Genomic DNA, 20685 nt, shown 5'->3' on the forward strand with positions numbered 1-20685 from the left:
GGCCCATACAGTATGTTCATTGAGGATACATGTAGCTAATTTACAACATTTTATCCGCATATCCTTTAAGGGACTTGTTGTATTTTCCGAATCCCAGCAAATACACTAACCTTTTCACCATACTGAGGATAATAAAATGACTACAGTTAAGTAGGGTAACAATAAACATCTGTTATTACCAATATGTGTCATGGTATTAAAAATGTAGTACCAATAGAAGCGCTCTGATATCTGCAAAGATCTTGTTCGCGCTATATAAAATTTTGAAAATAAAAATAAAAAAAATAAATCAGTTCTTTCGTCAGTCTTTTAACACCTTGGCTGCTATGGCTTTTCCCCTCCTGTGCTGGAAAAGCTCGAAAGGCATTATTTCATGACGAGCTCACCTTGTCATAAGCACAGCTCCAGTGTGCCTTATGACGAGCTGAGCTCGTCATGAGCATGGAAGGGGTTAATGTAATTTCTTTTATAGAGAAGAATCACTGATTTTTAGGTTGAGTCTGGGCAGTGCATGCGCTGCTCTGCGAGGCATGCTGTATTCAGCTGTGGACCAGACTCTCCGTCCACTCTCCGCTCATATTTTCCCTTGGCTTGAGTCATTGTCCTTTGATAACTGTGGATTTTCATTGTTCAATAGACTCAGTAGTCCCTCCTTAGTACCACCCTACCTCACTTTGAAACCATGGGGACACCCCCTGTTACATTTGTTGTTACTCGGTAGGCTTTAATTACAGCCTCCGAGTACTATTTTGTTAAATGTTTTTCACATGCCTGCTGTTGCAAGCAGGACACGCTCTCCCGCAATGCTTTTTTATTTACATAGCATGCCATGCCACGCTGATACAGTGGCAGCCCCGCCTTTGGTTTATTTGTGGTGCCGAATGCGGCTGCATTTTTCTTTCTATTTCTTCACAATTTTTGTTGTTTACAAGCTCCCCATGCAGCGCTTTCATATTAATGGCGGCCGCGCCCCTTTCTTTAGACGAGTCCCGTCTAAAGAAAGGGGCTGCTGCTGCTATTAAAGTGAAACCACGGATTGGGTCACTTTCACAAAAAAAAGCATTTGTTTGTCAAATTCACAAACAGATGCTTTTTTTGTAAAAGCCCCCCATACCGCACTTTCACTTCAATGGTGTCCGCCCACCTTTCTTTAGACATGGCTCGTCTAAAGAAAGGGGTGCAATCGCCATTAACATGAAAGCGCGGCATGGGGCACTTTTCCAAAACAAAAATCTTAGCAATGAAATAGGTCTCGCATTTTCGAGAGTTCAATCTATTGGCATTGTAAATAACCATGCTGTTTATCTGTTTTAAGCCTTTTGTTTATTTGTTTTAAAAAAACACATAAGTAAAAGGCATTGTCATTTACAATGCCAATAGCTGAAACACTCGTAAATGCAAGACCTATTGCATTGCAAATGCTTGTTGATATAGCCCTGCAGTTGTGGGACCATTTAAATTAGATTACACAAGTTTCTTCCAATTTCTCCAACTATCTGGAGAAGGAAAATGTAATGGTCCGGCTTGCGACGAATTATTACTTACTTTTTATGCTGGTGAAAGCCTGTAACATAGAATTACATTTTACTGCAAATCGTCACCTGTCTTATCAAGTGCAAGCATACCAACTTTTGCTCTTAAATCCCCATCTGTCATCTGCTAAATCTTTACAGCATTTACTGTAAACCGAGGTCAGTGTCATTCTGAGCTGTGGAAGATTTACACAAAGGTTAAGTGGAGAGGCTTCGATTTATCTGGAAATCTCGGACAGAAATACTGCTGATCGATAGAAGCTATAACTTCAGTCAATAAAGCAACTACTCCCTGGATTCACAGACAAAGCAACTATGCATTCTAGATGTAAAGATTTTTTGACTGGTTAACATTTTCACCCTGCTTAAGATGTGAACAGAAAAGTGCGCTGCTACTGACAGGGAGAGTTCATTTTCAGATGCTGTTGTGGGTCTCTATTATAAAATTATAAACCTCGCCCAAGACAAAAGCTTTCAATACAATGAGGTGTTAATAATAACCTGTCTTCATACAGTGCTTCATACCGCACTTCTGGTGCTTCTAACAGGAGTTACAAACACCCAATTTAACGGATCTCAATTTACCCTTTTCGAAAGAATGGAAAGTCTTAAGGGCTTATTACGATGTCGGTTGGAAACAATCTCGGAAACGGGACCGACCGACCTTTGGTCAGTAGTCCAGACCACCTCATTATGATGCGACTGAACACTATCCCTATGGGACCATGTGTTACGGCAGTAAACCGGCCATAGTAGATGCTCATATAGGGAAATGGGAGGTGATAAGCTGTGCACCCTGTGGCAGGTACCTCAAGGTTCCTGCCACAGGGTGCATGGATTAACAAAGGAGTACGGCCGGCAAATGGAGGTCACAAGGGAAAGGGGGGCCCTGGGCCCCTAAACATGCTTTCCGACAGAGTTTCCATATCGAAAAGGCCAACATGGAAACCCTGCCGGAAACTGTGCATCGTTATGTGAACGGTATAAACCGCCATCCATTTGGATTACCGGCTGATTCCGACTGGCCGACGGGCTACTTTAACCTGTCGTAAGCCAGCCGAAATGACCGGCTGGTTTCAATTCCGACCGGCTGTATCAAAATCAGCAGGTCGGAATTGAAACTGACGATGTCGGTTCTAAGACCTCCGACCTGAGGTCAGGCACCTTACAACCGACATTGTAATAGGCCCCCGAGTCAGCTTTTCTGGCATTTGAAATGTTACCTGAACATCACCACATGGTTTATCAGTGAGTATTTAACTCACTAAGCTATTCTGTTGATGGTATGCACAATAAATCTCGTGATACATGTTTCTATCATGCCTTAGAAAGTAATTTTAAAAAAAGGGAGTTGTCAAAATTATGTATGCACATACATTATGAAAATATTGTTTATAAAATCAGCCATTTGAATAAGAATTACAAAACTCATCTTTTGAATATAAGCTGTAGGCTCTGCAGGCAAATTGCAGGTGCTTGTCCAAGTATACCGTAACAAAAGTATCGTTCAAGGAAGTTCTTGTTCGTTGCTAAAATCTGTTACTACCCACAGTTTAAAAGTATTAAAATCTCCTTAATAATATACAACTAAAGGGGCACTGTGGTATGAGCCAATGAATATAACTGCTGAAATGTTCTGAATATGATGCATCAAGCACCATGGGGCACATGCATCAACCTATTTAGGAAGTGCAAACGGTGCGAATCGGTAAATTCGGCCGTTTGCACTTCCTAAATACGTTTTTGGGATGCATGAAACAATTTTTCAAAATTCGCTTTTTTTTGCATTTCCTAAAAATGCGAATGCATTTAAGGAATCGTATTTGTGCGATTCCTTAAATGCAATGCATCAATTTATAAAAAAATGCAAATTTTGAAATAGGAAGTGCAAATTAACACGAGGTTGACCCTCGTGTTAATTTGCGAAATTCTTTAAAAAAAGCACAAAAATGCATTTTGGAAAGTGTCATGTTACAGACACACATGTCCTTAGGACATGTGTGTGTGAAACATGCACTTTAAAATACATTTCAGGGGTGCAGGGGGGGGTCCTTTTGTAGTTCGGACTGGACTGTTCCCATGGGGCACAGGGTCAGAGCTGATTTGCATATCGCCATTGTCTAACCCAGGGTGGTGTGGAGTGCAAAAAAACGATGGATTTGGGCCCAGATCTTCGGACTGGGGTGAGTGTGTGACATTGATCCACATTCGGTCCATCACCTGTTTTGTTTGCATATTCCGCCCTGAGTGCGCTGGGGATGCCCAGACGTGGGTCCCAGGCACTCCACACCACTGGAGTCAAGCTAGCCGGGCTGATGAGAGGTGTTACCTCGAAACCGGTCCGGTCCTCGGATGCTTGATTCCGTTCTGGGAAGGACATGGCTTTTGTAGTTCGGACTGGACTGTTCCCATGGGGCACAGGGTCAGAGCTGATTTGCATATCGCCATTGTCTAACCCAGGGTGGTGTGGAGTGCAAAAAAACGATGGATTTGGGCCCAGATCTTCGGACTGGGGTGAGTGTGTGACATTGATCCACATTCGGTCCATCACCTGTTTTGTTTGCATATTCCGCCCTGAGTGCGCTGGGGATGCCCAGACGTGGGTCCCAGGCACTCCACACCACTGGAGTCAAGCTAGCCGGGCTGATGAGAGGTGTTACCTCGAAACCGGTCCGGTCCTCGGATGCTTGATTCCGTTCTGGGAAGGACATGGCTTTTGTAGTTCGGACTGGACTGTTCCCATGGGGCACAGGGTCAGAGCTGATTTGCATATCGCCATTGTCTAACCCAGGGTGGTGTGGAGTGCAAAAAAACGATGGATTTGGGCCCAGATCTTCGGACTGGGGTGAGTGTGTGACATTGATCCACATTCGGTCCATCACCAGTTTTGTTTGCATATTCCGCCCTGAGTGCGCTGGGGATGCCCAGACGTGGGTCCCAGGCACTCCACACCACTGGAGTCAAGCTAGCCGGGCTGATGAGAGGTGTTACCTCCAAACCGGTCCGGTCCTCGGATGCTTGATTCCGTTCTGGGAAGGACATGGCTTTTGTAGTTCGGACTGGACTGTTCCCATGGGGCACAGGGTCAGAGCTGATTTGCATATCGCCATTGTCTAACCCAGGGTGGTGTGGAGTGCAAAAAAACGATGGATTTGGGCCCAGATCTTCGGACTGGGGTGAGTGTGTGACATTGATCCACATTCGGTCCATCACCTGTTTTGTTTGCATATTCCGCCCTGAGTGCGCTGGGGATGCCCAGACGTGGGTCCCAGGCACTCCACACCACTGGAGTCAAGCTAGCCGGGCTGATGAGAGGTGTAACCTCGAAACCGGTCCGGTCCTCGGATGCTTGATTCCGTTCTGGGAAGGACATGGCTTTTGTAGTTCGGACTGGACTGTTCCCATGGGGCACAGGGTCAGAGCTGATTTGCATATCGCCATTGTCTAACCCAGGGTGGTGTGGAGTGCAAAAAAACGATGGATTTGGGCCCAGATCTTCGGACTGGGTTGAGGGTGTGACATTGATCCACATTCGGTCCATCACCTGTTTTGTTTGCATATTCCGCCAGAATTAGAGCGCAGAATTTGATATATACTTTAATGAATCGCTATTTGCAAGAGACACCCTAAACACAGCCCTCCCAAATAGTGACTCCTTATGAGTTCCAAAATCCATTTTACGATTTGGTAATGTGTTACTGAATCAGAAAATAAATAGGTTTCGTACATAATAAAAAAACATTTTGAGGTCGCAGACTCTGTGAGATAACGGATCACAGGCTTCACAACCACAAAATGGCTTTGTACATAAGGCCCAAATATCCTTTAGATTCACTTCCAAGTGATTTCCTGGGACTGGATTAAACGGAAACAGCGCATATAGAGGACTCTAAACTTACGACTTCATTTTTCGTACTACTACCATCTGATTGTGCTGCTTGTTTAACATGCCTCTTTAAATTCTGCTGGAATTAAAAAAAGAAAATGGCTATTATATGTGATCTTCAAATGTATTACATTTTCTTTTTTTTTCATTTCCATCTGGCAAGCTTGTCATTCTTTGACAATAAGGTTATACCCTTAATATTCCTGGCTCATAACCTATTGTGAAAGAATGACTGAATGTGGAGGCTAGCACACTAGCAAAAATTCTACTTTCTATATAGTGCTTAACATTCCTGCTGGATAGTATGTTGTAATGGTTTCCCAACTGTGGCACAGATGGCAAATGAGGCACTGGGGGAAGAAGTGATTTGCCCAGGATCACAAAGCTGTCCAGGACATGAAACTAGAATTAGAATCTAGGTTTCCTGTTTTCTAAATAGCAATTTGATCACTGGGCTGCAATGTCCCCCTATTCCTCTAAGGCCCTCTTGACTCAGTCTTATTTTCTGCTAATATCATTGAATTTTCATCAGTTATTTCCTAAGAAGGTTGCACCTTATAGATCTTTTACTACAAATAAGATTTTTATTCCTTCACCCAATAGAGTTCTTACACTCTGAGGGGCAGATTTACAAGCCCCTTGCGCCACCGATGCATCACTTTTTGTGACGCACTGGCGGCTCATTTCACTGCCACATATTTAATAGGACAGGAAAAGCCATCCTGCATGACTTTTCCTGTCCTTGTAAATATGGCCCATTTACACGCAGCATTTTGCGTGAAAGGAGCGTTTCATGGGTGTTGCTGTGGGTGTTCCCATGCAACAGCCATGGAATCTGACACATTTCCAGATTTACCAGGAATCGTAAACCCGGAAATGATACGCCACCCTAGGGATGGCATAGCGAGGCGTAGCGAGGCGCAACAAGGATAAATGTTTTCATTTCTCCTTCTTTCCATGCGTGCTGCATTTTACAGCACATATTGAAAGAGGAAAACGTCTCTAGTGATTGTTTTTGTGCAGGAAGGTGCCCCTTCCTGCACAAAAACAATTTCCCCATGACGCTGGCATTCTTGCACCATGGTGCAAGGGTGCCTGCGCCGGCGCATGGCAGCTGTTTGTGCGCCAGCACTGGGGAGAGCTCAGGAATGTGACATATTATTGTAAATATTTTGCATTCCTGTGCTTTAAAAGTGCCGCAGCGTGGCGCAGCCAAAGGGCATGCGGTGCCGCGTTGCGGCACTTTCATGTAAATCTGCCCTTGAATTTGCAGAACACATTCTAACTGTTCCCATTTGAAGTGCTTTGCCGTCTCTTCCCTCTTGCAGTGAATCAGCTGCAATTTTCTCTTATGTATATTGTATTCTGATTTACATATCTTCCCACTGTGGGAAGCAATATTGCCACATGAATCCATTCACTAACCTGAGGCCACATTTTAAAAACTAATAAAGTCTGTTTTTTGCCAAACTGCATATAAACACAGCTCTAAAACAGAAGCGAGTTTGACTTGTCATAAAGTTCTGCCAAGTTTGCGTGACGTTTGTGCAAGTTTAAAAGCAAGCCTAAGGCAGAGAGGGCGCTTACGCAACCCAGCAGCGAACGGGTTAATTCCACCTGGAGAAGTATAACAGGATAGACCTTAATTTTAGAACTCCGCCGAGTGTAACTGTGGCGCATTACTAATCACCCGAGAATGTATGAATTACATGTGGTTGCGCGATAAGTGCCATTTTCCATTAAGCCTATTGGAGTGCTGTAATTGTCGCACTTCACTGCCTGACGTTAAGTAACCCTCCGCGGCTGTGCTCGCTGCCCTCAATCAGAAGGTATTACAGTATTTGCATTTAGAATCGCGAGAGCTCCTACCTGGCAAACTGCTGTTGCAGGTCATGCATTTGAGCCTTGCTGCGGTCAGACTCCAGGGTTGCCTCCCGTAATCTTTTTTCACATTCAAGTCTCAAACGTCTTTCTTCTTCCAACTCGTGTATCAGCTTCTCACGCTGAAAAAAAAGTACACCATGTTAGAAAATGTGATCGGTTTGAGATATATATATATATTTTAACAGTGCTTCCAGGAAAGTTATTAAATATTACCCAATAAGCAAAAATGTTGTTTCTACACAACACAAACCACTTAAGATTTCTAGCATGCACCCATGGCATGTAAAATTAGCATACGAATGTTGCTAATGTGTGTTATATTACATGGCTGGTTTTAAAATCTGAAATTTGTTAAACACAATGCAGATCTATAGGAAGTGTACTTGAAATAACAGATTTTAGGTCTGGCTTACTACAGTGTTGCTCTATTCACTTCACATGCACGGGTCACTGACTGAAACTCAGAAAGTAGACCTAACACATCAACCGTATTTTTCAAAGAGAACACCTAGCTTCCCCCTACTATGGTTTACTCATGTTTATCAAATATTGAGTTACTCAATCTGCTTGATTTTGACTGATTTTTGCATTTCTTTAGCACTATAAACCCAGAGTAGAGCTTGGGTGAATGATAAGCAGTAGGTTCATAAAGAAGATCAGGGACGGCTCCTCTGCTAAGGCGGAGGAAGGTTGCCCCACTAACTGCTTTGCAGCAGTGAAAGAAAGAAAAAATAAAAATGATAATAACTTGATGTTATTATCATTGTATTTGTTTCTGCTGCGGCAGCATGGGGCGAGACAGGGCTGCTCTGCTTACAGAGCAGGGTAGGGAGGATTGGAAAGCACACTGAAATGCGAATGACGCTTTGGCCGGCAGTCTGGGGCCGGTCAAACAGTCATGCTCACTTAGCATGCTCTCCACCCAGGCTGAAATTACGGCCTGGGAGGAGAACATGCCCAGGCCACAGTCAGCGCCTGCAAGCCGAACTACGGCACACAGACCAATCACAACGCTACAATGCAGCGTTGTGATTGGCTTTGGAGAGCCAATCACACGCAGCATTGCACGGATGTGATTGGCTTAGGGGAGCCTGGCTACTTCCTGTTAGAGGGACGTGGAGGAGAGACGACATAGGACAGAGTGGAGAGGAGGTAGATGTCTTTTTCTTTTTCCCCCCTTTTCCCGTCACCCCAGATCCGTGCCGGTCGCCACTGAAGAAGACACATCATCCAAAAGTGAAGACAGCAGTGATGGGAAATTGACTCCTTCCACAGCTAAATAATATATCTTCAGCAGAAGACAGTATGGCTTGAGATGACTGCGAGGAGAGGAATTTCACCAATCGTATTATAAGCAAATAGCAATCTTTTGCTGCCCTCCACCACTTCTAACGATCGTATTACTGCGGGATCTGACGAGGTAGTCAGAATCGGATTGAAGGATTGTGACAGCAGCAAAGTGCTAGGACTTGGTCCTTAACATAAAATGATCACTTTGATTATGAATGATTCTGAAATATGATGCACTCTACCATGAAGGGCAAACACCAAGAAGTCTTCAATAACAACCCATATCAATCAGGATGTATAGAAGGCTTCTGGTCACACTCACAAAACGAAGCCAGAAACGTAACAATACAAATACAGAATAAGAAAGGCAAAACAGATTAACACTATCAAATTTGACCAGAACGGGCACCACCATTTTAGTGCATTAACTGGAATAACTATTTGTGTCATAGCGTTCAGAGTGTATTGAATTTAAAAAGTGAGCCAGACACAAAATGTTCAACTCCATATTTATATATAATATTTGAAACACCACAGACAGTTGCCTGAGACCTGCTTGACTCATAAGTATGTTTTATCTTTCGATAATAATTTCATAATATACACCACATGCATGTTTCCTGCTTTGCTCTTTTGAATGCAATGTATGTTTCCATTTGTAAAAAAAAGTTATAAACCAATTTAAGAAAACAAGAATGGTTACAAAGAACAGATGGGGGAAATAGAGGGTTCAACTAATCAAATATCTGAGTGTAAATCCCACATTTTGGCTAACAATGTCAATATCAGGGGGCATGTGTGCATAGAGTTGCAGTAGGCTAAACGCATTGATGCACAGTACCCAGAAAACGTGCTCTCCTACATTGTCTATGCAGCGCATAATCCGTAGGAGTAGGTTTAGTGTCAGGAGAGCACTCTTAGAAATCTATGACTTGGGTAAATTTCCATGAAAATACCTGGAAATTTCAGTGAAATCTCAAATTCAGTCATGCATTTAGGATGAGTTTGTGTATTATCCATTAAAAGTGGGGCGGACATAATGCCGTAGATGGCTTTCTTATTATACCTAGTGTTCTTAAAACTTTACAAAAGGGTTACTGCAGTAAGCATGTAACTCAACAAAACTATGGATTGATGGTTACCCTTACTCCTCCACGCAGCAAGCCCTCAAGTGCTGGCCTCTTTAATTTCTGAAATCTAATATGGATAAACAAGCCTGCTGGATGTGATGTACTGCCCAGTGGACCTTAAACACATTGTCTATAGCTAATCTACAGAAAAGGAGAACACTAGAAGGCAAATGTTGGACATATTTTGAAATTATATTCAGTGTCATGCAATGTACCACCTCAATAATGGGCTTCAAGTCTAGAAATTACTTAGCAACAATTGTTTCTTATTCTAATAGACGGAGAGTCTTGATTTGAGTGGGTGATAATAACCACATGCATTATTGTATGTGCCCATATATGAGCAGAAGGCTCCACAACATAATATTAAATTGAATCGTTCAACAGAATATTAAATTGAATCTATCAACAGATTGCAATATCCATACCAAAACATCAGTCCGCAGTCGCTCATCTCCTATTCCAACAAAACGATATTGGTGTCTAAGCATGAAGCAAAGCTTCCTAACCACTGGAAAGTACTCCAAAAAAGTAATTCCATTGATTTGTAGGTCAACTTCGCCACTATTCCGTCAATCACTTCTTTTTGTCTCCGAGCAGCTTAAGTGGGAGAGGGATGTTATTACAAAGGCTGTAAGCTTGTGGTGGCCAGGACTCATGATGCATCTCACACCAGAGGATTTATAAGGCCGAGCACATCTGAGGTTGATTATATTGCTAAGGAGAGAGAAGACGTCTTAGTTCATGCTGGACTGCATTTTCACTTATCACTTGTTAATGCCTTAATCAGTCTCTCATGGCGGGAAGACATGGGTCCTACATGACTCTACCTCAAGCTATAATTTACCAATCAGCCCAAATGGGTCTGCAGTTGCTTCTAAGCAGTGGAAACAATACCTTCTAGTTTTGACTGGAAAATACTTCAGGTCTCAGAAGACATCAATGAGCTAAACTGGATGCGTGGAAAGTAACATAAAGAAACTCTGAGTTGTTAAAAGAAATACTGGCACCAACATTTCGATTCATCAATTTCTGTTGACTCGCGCCACTTCCATACATCTGAAACCTATGTGTGGTCTCTGCAAAACGAAGTATCATTTGATATCTCTTTGTGAGCACTTGAAAGGCACAAAAACACCAAGTAAACATAAACCGATAATGAAGTTATATTCATAATGGAATCAGTTGCTGAGTCCTCCATGGGTGCAAATTGTCTCAACTGGAAAACTTTGCAAAAGATTTTCCATTTCCTCACACTGTGCCATCATTTTTGGGTCTGGCATTAGCCAAGACCTTTTGTACTTAATAAAAATACATATATTATATTTACTTATAGGGGCTTTCAGTCAGGCTTCTACATCCATTGGTCTGCTGGAGTGTCATTCACATTTTATAACATACAGTATTGCGGAACAGGGTCAGCCTGGAAATTACCGCCCTATATCACATGAGCCTAGTTTGGCTACGGTGTGTGAGAAGGTGGTCCCAAATCAACTCCCCAATTATGTTGAGGCCATGGGTCTGCTCCATCCGTCTCAGTCTGGACTCCGAGCTTCGTATAGCACGGAGTCAGCGTTGTTGAAGGTGTCAGAGGCGATCCGTGAGGGTTTGGATGCCAGCAGGAAGGTGGCTTTTGGTTATGCTGGACCTCTCGGCGGCATTCAATACGGTGCCCCACTCCCTGCTTCTTGATCGCCTCTCAGAGATTGGCATATCGGGATCCGCCTTGGGCTGGATCAGGTCTTTCCTGGAGGGCCGTTCGCAGCATGTCTGGCTTCCACCTAATGCCTCTTCTTCTCAGCCTTTGACAACAGGTGTCCCGCAAGGATCATCCCTTAGCCCCCTTCTCTTCAATATCTATGTCACCCCGCTGGTCTATTTAGCAGAGACTCTGGGGGCTAAGGTGATGGCCTATGCTGATGACACCCAGCCTCTATTTACTTGGGGAAGGGACGATGACTCGGTTTCCTCTGCTCAATATTGTCTTTCCTCTAGTTTTCACTGGCTCGCTCATGCGCAGCTTAAATGTAATGAGGAGAAATCGGAGATTCTTCTGTATGGCAAATTCCCGGCAGATTTTAGAAGTAAGTTCTTTGTTCCAGATGGAGACTTTTATTTTATTTCAAACTAAGGCAGCTCAGGAAGAGCTTCCTGAGTAGCCTGAGTGTTTTTTAGGTCGAGCCTAGGCAGCGCGCATGCGCTGTGTGCAAGACCTAAAGGATTCAACAAAACAACTTTATTCCTGCCTGATACTTGGTTTACTCCTGTGTTGCTCTTCTTTGCTGCCTCCTGAGCAGCAGAAAGCTCACTTCTGTCAAGGCTATGAAACACCCATCAAACACAGGGTCCTTACACTTACTTTCTTTAACAGTTATTTTAGAGAACTTCTTTTCTTTAAAAAGGTTGCTTTACCCCATCACTGCTTCTGCCCTACCACCACCCTCTGTCACAAATGCACATTTTCCTTAATCAGACGGCCGCCGACACAATTACAGTGTGTCGAGCTCTTAGTGTGCACGGAGTGAGCCGGTTTGTAAACAATCCCCTGTGAACCTAGCCTCACTTTCTGCCACATTCAACTGATTTTACAACCTTTTTAGCATCCATTTTAAAACTAATTATTTTCTTACTTTAATGTGACGTATTTTTCTTCATACCAAAATAACTCTTTACTGTTTCCAACAAATACAGGGGTGGTTTACCATTCGAGGCATCCTCTAACGTTCTTGCCTGAAGGTAGTCCTATTTTAAAATGACACTGACTTATTTGCTCCTGATTTGGGATAAAACAAATTGCCAAAACAGTAATGCAACGTAATTAATCGTTAAAGATGGCCACCACAATGAAACTGCACCAGGATTGTCAGTGTTCGTTGTAACCTAAACATAACTAGTATGTGGTAAGTAAAGAGAAAAAAACTACGTGGAGCTATAACTGTTGTACATATTTTTACTTTGGATATGAAGAAGAGCCATTTTCAGCCAGGTCATCATCTCCACATGGACACGTGAGCGGAGGGCAGCTCAGAGTGGTCAGAAGTACTGGTGAGTGTCTCTTGCCTAAAAGCGCATGTGAAGGGTTTGCATGCCAGTATAGAGTTGCCACCATTCCCTGGAAGAAATGACTGCCCATTTATTCACTTTTTGCTGCTCTGGAAGGGCCAGGATCTGATAAGCGAAAAATGATTTCTGTAACATTCTCTGTTTTCTTTTGTAAATGGCAATTATAACTTTGTTCTCTTTAGTACTCAGCTAGAACAATGCAGACAGCTGCACATTTGGAGACGGAGCGTTCCACGGGCTTACTTTTTTCAGCCCCATTGCCCACATGACCAAGACATAGCAACCAATGCGCTATGTAGAAACAGCTTAAGAAAACACAACTTAATTGGTGGCAAAGTTGCACTCTTAATTAATGGAAAAGTCGCGCTATATTGTGGCAGAATCAGTAGTGTGTCAAAGAACAGACGGGGCGGCAGGACACCATGCCCCTATCTTAACGCCCTGTGTGGTGTGACCACGTTCCTAAAAAAATGAACATGTCAGACATCACAGTTCAATTTATTTGACAGAAAAATGCGAGAACTATGCCATGCGTTCTTTATACCAGCAGACATTCTCAAACCCCAGCCCCCTCTCTCACGGTGGTGCTCGGAGGGGCTGCTAAGTAAGTCTTCTATGATGGAAGCATACTGCCTCCCTTTGTGTAAATAAATACTTGACAGAAGCAGACAAATGTCACATGCGCAGAGCCTGCCAGTTGCCTTCTGATGGAAAACACGCATCCATCACGATGTGTGAAAATAAGTTAAAGGAAACAAGTTCAGGTGGGTCTGCTAAACATTCACATTCACTTTTAGAGCTTAACAGGTTTCCCTTTACGGATTACTTCCTTATTTCACTGTTAGGCTGAACCGTACATGCAATAAAGCAGCCCGTGAGCCACAAGACCATGACACAACAGAGACTAATGCATTACATTGATAGATAAGCAATAGGAGTAGCTGCAGTATTTGGGGTCGTACTGTGATGCCACCCATGCAAACCCACGAATCACAGAAATTTTTTAAAACTAGACAACCAGGGGATTCCAGGATGGTGTGCTTTGCAAAGATCCCATGAGGTTTTCCTATCCACAATGCCATGCAAAACTCAAACTTTGCCTGAAATCACACATTTTCTGTAATCCACAAAATTCCTACCACCCAGCATTACCCCACTTGTGCCAATAATAACACTGCGCCCCTTGTGTAGTTGGGCCTATTGCCCATGACAGAAATAGATTAAACTAAGGTCAATAAGAGTACTTGTGATGGGAGTCTCACTGACCACTTTTTGGTTCATTTTGATACACAAAGAAAAACCATTGTATGGTGCAGCTCATTTGCTACTGGATACCTTGGATTCTTGGACAACTAACAAACCCTATATGTCCCCGCAACCAGAAGGGTTTAGCGGACATAGTGCTATGTTGCTTTTGTAAATTGGCCATTGTGAAAAAAGTTATAGATGAAAAAGTCACAAATGGCAGTTTTTCCCACGGGCGGTGGCGATCCACCCGACATCCTTGCCTGCACGCCCGCCACCCATTTCCCCCCGTCATATTATTATGGCGGGGGGGACCGCGGCAGACGGAAACACCGTCCGCCGCGGGCGCCTCATAATGTGCATGGCTGGACCACCACTCAGATCGCGGGCGGTCCCGTTGACCACGAGGATGGCGGGCAGACAAAGCCCGCCATCCTAATGTGCCCCTTAGTTTCTTTGGGAAAACCTTGAGGGATCTACACATATGACTGCTTGCTGAATTTAGAATTGTGTGTATTTTTTCTTAAATCTATATCTTTCCTGGATCACCCTTGGGTTTTGCACTGATTTTCACCACACACTGGAAGTAGGTTGAGGGCACCAAAAAATATGAAAAATGGGCTACCTCTTTGCAAAATACCAAAACTGTGATAATTGTTTTTTTTTTATTCAGCTCTGCATGTTCCTGAAAGTTGAGATGCTTATGATTTTAGCACAGAAAACTATTTGATGCAATTTTTAGGGAAAAAACAAACACTTCTATTCAGAGCAGTTTTTTACATATTTTTCCCAAGAAACTCAAAATGTAGTAATATCTTGTTTATTTTCTCAGTCCCCTTCATGAGAATCCATAAACCCTGGGTACCACTAGAATCCCCAGTATGTTGGAAAAAAGGACGCACATTTGGCATGGACATGTTACGTGGAAAAAAGGTTATGGAGCCCTAAGTGTAAACTATCCCAAATTGCCAAACAAGGGCTCAGCATTGGAGGCGAAAACGCCTAGCAGTTAAGGGATTAATAATATGCTACTAGCCACAACAATTGAGGCTACAAATGAAGATATACCAAGTACTCATTTGAAGTTGTAATCTAGTGATTTATAGCACCAGTGCCATTTATAATGTTTGTGACATTGCTGTGGTTAGACATTAGCTTAGAAAGTTTTAAAACAAGTTCCTTTCTCAAACATTAATCAAGAGAATTTAATTTCTTTTTTTAAACTTATTTGACCTCCTGTTATTTCCATTAACTGAGCTCAAAGATATCAACAAGAGAGTTAACGTTTTTAGCAGTTGAGCAAGCTGAGTGACGAACATTCATGAATCTGTTACCTCAAAGGGACCATCCGATTTTAGAAAGAAGCTTACAGTTAATTGTCTCTTTCAGTTATTGCGAACACAGGGAGCACTAACTCCTAACTGATCATCCCTGGTGGGCAAGTTCCTTTTAAGTCACACTACTAAGCGCAGCACAGAGAGACACAGAATAAACTTTAAACTCGTAGCAACCACACTTTCTTCACTGCTCTTACAAGCATTTTCCACTATCCCTCTGTTCCCTCCAGGTGTCCAGCATGTTGCTATTTGATCTCCCCTGGACACTGGCTTTTGAAGTTTCTCGCCTTACTTTTAGCTCAACTTTATTGTGCATCACATTTTCAGTGCCTTCATGGCCTGGACTGTGTTTGACTACTTTGTGCAATACACTAGACAAAGTACTATTAGCAGTAGGGTGAGAAATTATGCGCAAATATTTCCATTCTATTTTTTCATATTCTTAGTAGTGCCAAGAACATGTTCTCACAAAGCGCATGAAATCCTTTTCGGTCATTGCTAAGCACTGTAAATAGCAGATGAGGGGGAAGTACCCAAAAGTGTTAAGTGTTAATCGTGTGGCTGTGTTGCACTGAGGAAGAAGAACTAGTCTTTCTGCACTCCCAACTTCTCTTAAATTGATTACTATTGTTGTTCAAAGTAGGTGTGGGTGTTTTTTCCCCCAAATTCGCCTCTGGGAGTTATCTGCACCACAAAAACATTTTTGGGAGAAAATTCGCCTGCTAAAGTGCTATATTTTGTAAAGGATTTTCACCTACACACCTACATTCAGTTGAGCATTTCTGCTACTGTTTGTATTTTTTAATACATCCTGATGCCACTACCCCAGACTACGAGTTACCAATAACTATGTGGATATTGGGTAATGGAGACAGTAATCTAGAAGAAAAAGGAGGCCCTGTAGAAAAATCAAAGTGACTTTTGGAATTTTGTGAACACCTCTGAATCATAACCGGGACTCTGTTTCCTGCACTTTCTGTGTTATCCTTCTCTGAAGTTCTATTCACTGTTGTTCATTTTCTTCTCATTTCCTTGCAAGAAAAGTATTGCAATGGCAGAGAGTTATGCTTGTGAGGAGCTACAATACATTTTACAATCTGCCACCCTTTTTCTCTATAATATTGCGAAATATTTAACTTTTTTGCACCCTGGCATGTTGAACATACAGCTACTAACCACTTTTGGTTATGGATGTGATAACACTCCTTCCAGAATTAGACTATTCAAAACACAGGTCTGAGCTAACGATTTTAGTCTCTTCAATACTAGGAGATTAGAGGTATTTGGAGGACATACAAGTTCTTCTAAGGATCTTTAAAGAAAAAAGGAGTTTGAACTTTGAAAAACACTTCACAATGTTGCTGTGGAAAACCTCTGTAGCTTCACACAACACTCTGAAACAAGATGTAGTTAGAGTGGTCTCGAGTGAAGGCATTAACATATATGGCATCTTACAATAGAAGGTACAATTAGTCATGCCAGGTGTTTTTGCGGCGCTCGGTTAAAAAAATCTGGTGTTATCTTCTCCTATTAGCCACGTTGGATGCCTCGTCATTAATAAATAGAGCAGGCTTGCTTTAAAATGTATACATAAATTATGCAGCACAAGTGTGAGGCCCTAGAACGGCGGGAAATAGCAACTCCTAGAGCAATCCTTTTTATCGGTCTGAGCACAATGGTCAACTATGAAGGACCTTACCAGGAAACTGAGAGACCCTGGAGACCCAATTCAAGGTTACATAAATCCCATTGGTAGTCTAACACAAAAACAACAGAAAAATGCCTTCTAACAAGTGAACATTTAATCGATGTGCTATTCTTTACTAATCAAGGACAATGTGGAGTGTAAATACCCAAATTAATAGGCTACTATAATTGAAAGGCATCAGGAATCAAACAAATAACAAAAAAACTAAAATTACTTTAAGGCTGGCCATAGATTTTATTGAGGTCACCAAATGGTATGGTTAAATAAAATCCAGGGAATTATTCTACCCTGTGCAAAAGGCCCTTTCTAGTCATAAGTTAAGCATAACAACAGTACAAACAACAATAAAACCCACTCCCTTTCAACCTTGAGTGCTCTTTCATAGGAGTTTGAGCACACTCATGTCCAAGACTGACAACACGCGTGAGGAGCACGCTCTCAGATGAGACTACCACCCTTTGGGGTGGAAAGGCTCATCCTCCTATAAATGTCGGTATTTATTCTGCACATTGTCCTTGAGCATTAGCACACTGATTAAATACTCACTTTATGAGGGATAGCTTTCCATGTTTTCCCTTTAATGTGCCAGTTGAGTGAATATATTGGCCACTGTGCAAGAGGCACGAGCTTGAAAAGAACTCAATTAAAAAGTGCTAACAAGCATGTGCACAAGGAGGTCGGTTCACTTTTTTCCCTAACAGAAGTCAGACTTGTAACTGGAAATTTTTCAATGTAAACAAGTATACCTTTTACACAATACAGAAAAAAACATATGTAATACACAGTATACTTTATTTACGCTGGCTATTTGACACACACTGAGTTCAATAAGCCTGCCAATGTAGATATACATACAAAATGTAGATATGTCAGGGAAAAGCCAACAAAGAAAACACTATTTCACACTTATCTCTACGCATGTAACAAACATAAATTGTCAGCAACTGGTGTATGTAACAAACATAAATTGTCAGCAGCGGGTGCTATTGGTTGTTAAAGCAATAGCCTACAAGGAAGGAAAATTACAGCAAGCGGTAATATCAAGATATTACATATTTTATGACCCTATGCATGGGTGATGAATGAATAGTTATTGGGGCACACAAATGTACATGAAAACCACAAACTTATGCACATACATTATGCCTTTTGGGAGAATCACCAGCTGAGAAAAGTGAAACAGACCAACCAAGATCTACTCTACACTAACCCAAATGGAGAGAGGGAGGACAGCGACACTAGCATCCTCAATGATAAAGATCTTGTAAAAAATAAGTATAAACAGTGTCATCAAGGAACTGAAAACAATGATAATTTACAAAGCAAAGAGCACAATAGAAATCCTGATGATATTATATATTGAGGATGATATTTACCTACAATAAAATGGCATCCAGTTCTTCAGTAGCACTGCATTATTATGGCAAGTATAGCATTAATATTCTTATGTTTACCCCACCTTTATTTACCTAATCTAAAATATTGAGCTACAATAGTATGGGTTCCAGTTGTCTACCTCTACATTTTCATGTAAGGATATTATTATTATTACCAAATTTACCTCCACATTATTTATCTAATATAAGAATACTGATTTACAATAATATTGCATTCAGGTCACATTCCACTACATCCTCATTGTAAGTATATTATTTTTATCTTTACCTCCACAATATTTACCTAATCCTTGTAACTATTATAGTCATCAATTATCCTTGCATATACTTGCCCATACAGTGCAACCATTTTTAAAAATAATAAAATAATGAAGTAATACCAATACAAAATGTGGCACATTATGCCGCATAATTTGGCTCTTCTTGCTGCAAAATATAGTTACCCCTGCCACATAATTTGGTCATCTTCTGTTGCGTAATATCAGTGGCCCTGAGTATAATGGCTGCTAAAGTGTGTCACAGCTTCGTAAGGAGACATCACAGTACAGTCCCCTCTCCAAAACGCTGTTGGTCACATATACACACACCCATCACCACACAGGCGTCATCAGGCCAGATGACCCCTCCAATGAAACATAGTTTAATGCACGTGCCTTCACTCTGGTTTCCAACAATGATAGCATCTGCAGAACACAGGACTCTTTATGTGGGTATACTGAAAATATATGACCACCTCCAACGGCTCAGAAACAAACATTTGCAATGCAATAGGTCTCGCATTTGCGAGAGTTTAAGCTATTTGCATTGTAAATGACAATACCTTTTATTTATTTGTTTTGATAATTAACACATAAATAAAAGACATTGCCATTTACAGTGCCAATAGCTCAAACTCTTGTAAATGTAAGAGCTATTTCACTTGAAAGAAGCGACCGCCATTGTCCCTGGCTGCTTGGAAATTGAAAGCGTGCATGCTGCGCTGAATGTTGCTGGAAAGCATGTAGTGCCTGCAATAGAAGAAAATCATTAAGTAAAATGGTGCTTACAGTCTACATAAGACATACAATGTAACAACAGAAGTAAAAGGGCCTGTCCTCATGGGATGTTACAAATGAAGACAAGGTGGTACTATGGAGGGACTAACAAGCCTATTAATGAATCAGAAGCCAGCATTTACAAAGGACAATGACACAAGTCAATGACAAATATGGGCGGAGAGTTGGCGGAGCTTCAAGACCATACTCGAATACAGCATGACTCGCAGAGCAGCGCATGCGCTGCCCAGGCTCGAACTAAAAAGGAGCAAGCAACAAATATACACTAGACTAACAAGAACAATCGTTCACAGGATCACACGACACAATAAACATTTGTCTACAAATAGGAAGACACGAGGCTAAGGATCACGTGACCTGATCCCACAGGGCAGCAGCCTACTTTTGAAGCCAACCAATCACCAGGCTTAAAACTGGAAACATCACTAAGGGGCTATTTCAAAAGGTAACTGCTGCACTATGTAAAAACTCTGTAACATAACTTTTAAGTCTACATTGCCAGTGAATATCCATACAGATAGGCACAAGCTGCACAAAGTGGCGTTTACACATGCAGATCCTGATCTTCGTAAATCAGGATAAATTGTTTTGGTAGCACTAGCATTTTTGTTTACATCAGATATAGCACCTGGAAGACCTCCATTCGTAACTCGTTTTTAGCGTTATCAGTGAGTGGAGAGGGTCTGATCAAAGACACTTCTTTTTGAATTCCCCATCCACGACAAAGAAAAAAAAACTGCAGATTTTTACTCCAATGATGATACACAAGCAAGCTCTACTTTGACCCCTTTAAATCTTAAACTAACATTTGCTAAGAGTTAAGTTCACGAAAATAACCAAAGTGCTACTCCTCAATAACAGCAATGTCATACATCTCAGCTCCATGAGCAAGACTTTAACAGTTGAGAAATACTAATAGACAAAACTACAACATATTAGATGATGGCTTACAATCTTGCTGCGATGCGCACCTCGTCATCATGGGGGAGGTTCCTCAGATAGCGCCGAGAGGCCATGTAAATGGCTGGCTGTGTGCCATGCAAAGCCTCTAATAGCACGTGGGATGGCCAAGAGAGTTAAATGCTACCACTGAGAAATGCGGTGGCATGCAGGTCATAAATTCGAATCTCTGCATAGCCAACTCATCCTTCTACCCTT

At 41.9% G+C, this 20685-nt stretch overlaps 1 protein-coding gene across 2 annotated transcripts in view; it reads right to left on the minus strand.

Moving 5' to 3' along the window:
• Window positions 1-20685, minus strand: part of NCKAP5 (NCK associated protein 5) — a 749742-nt gene that overhangs the window by 511183 nt on the left and 217874 nt on the right. For both annotated transcript variants that reach the window (XM_086957062.1, XM_086957063.1), the window contains exon 3: window positions 7288-7421. In XM_086957062.1, the coding sequence (XP_086813188.1) occupies window positions 7288-7421 (134 nt within the window). The remainder of the gene's footprint in view (window positions 1-7287; window positions 7422-20685) is intronic.

This window comes from Lissotriton vulgaris, chromosome 2_1 (genome assembly GCF_964263255.1).
Source record: "Lissotriton vulgaris chromosome 2_1, aLisVul1.2, whole genome shotgun sequence".
NCBI classification, from domain to species: Eukaryota; Metazoa; Chordata; class Amphibia; order Caudata; family Salamandridae; genus Lissotriton; species Lissotriton vulgaris.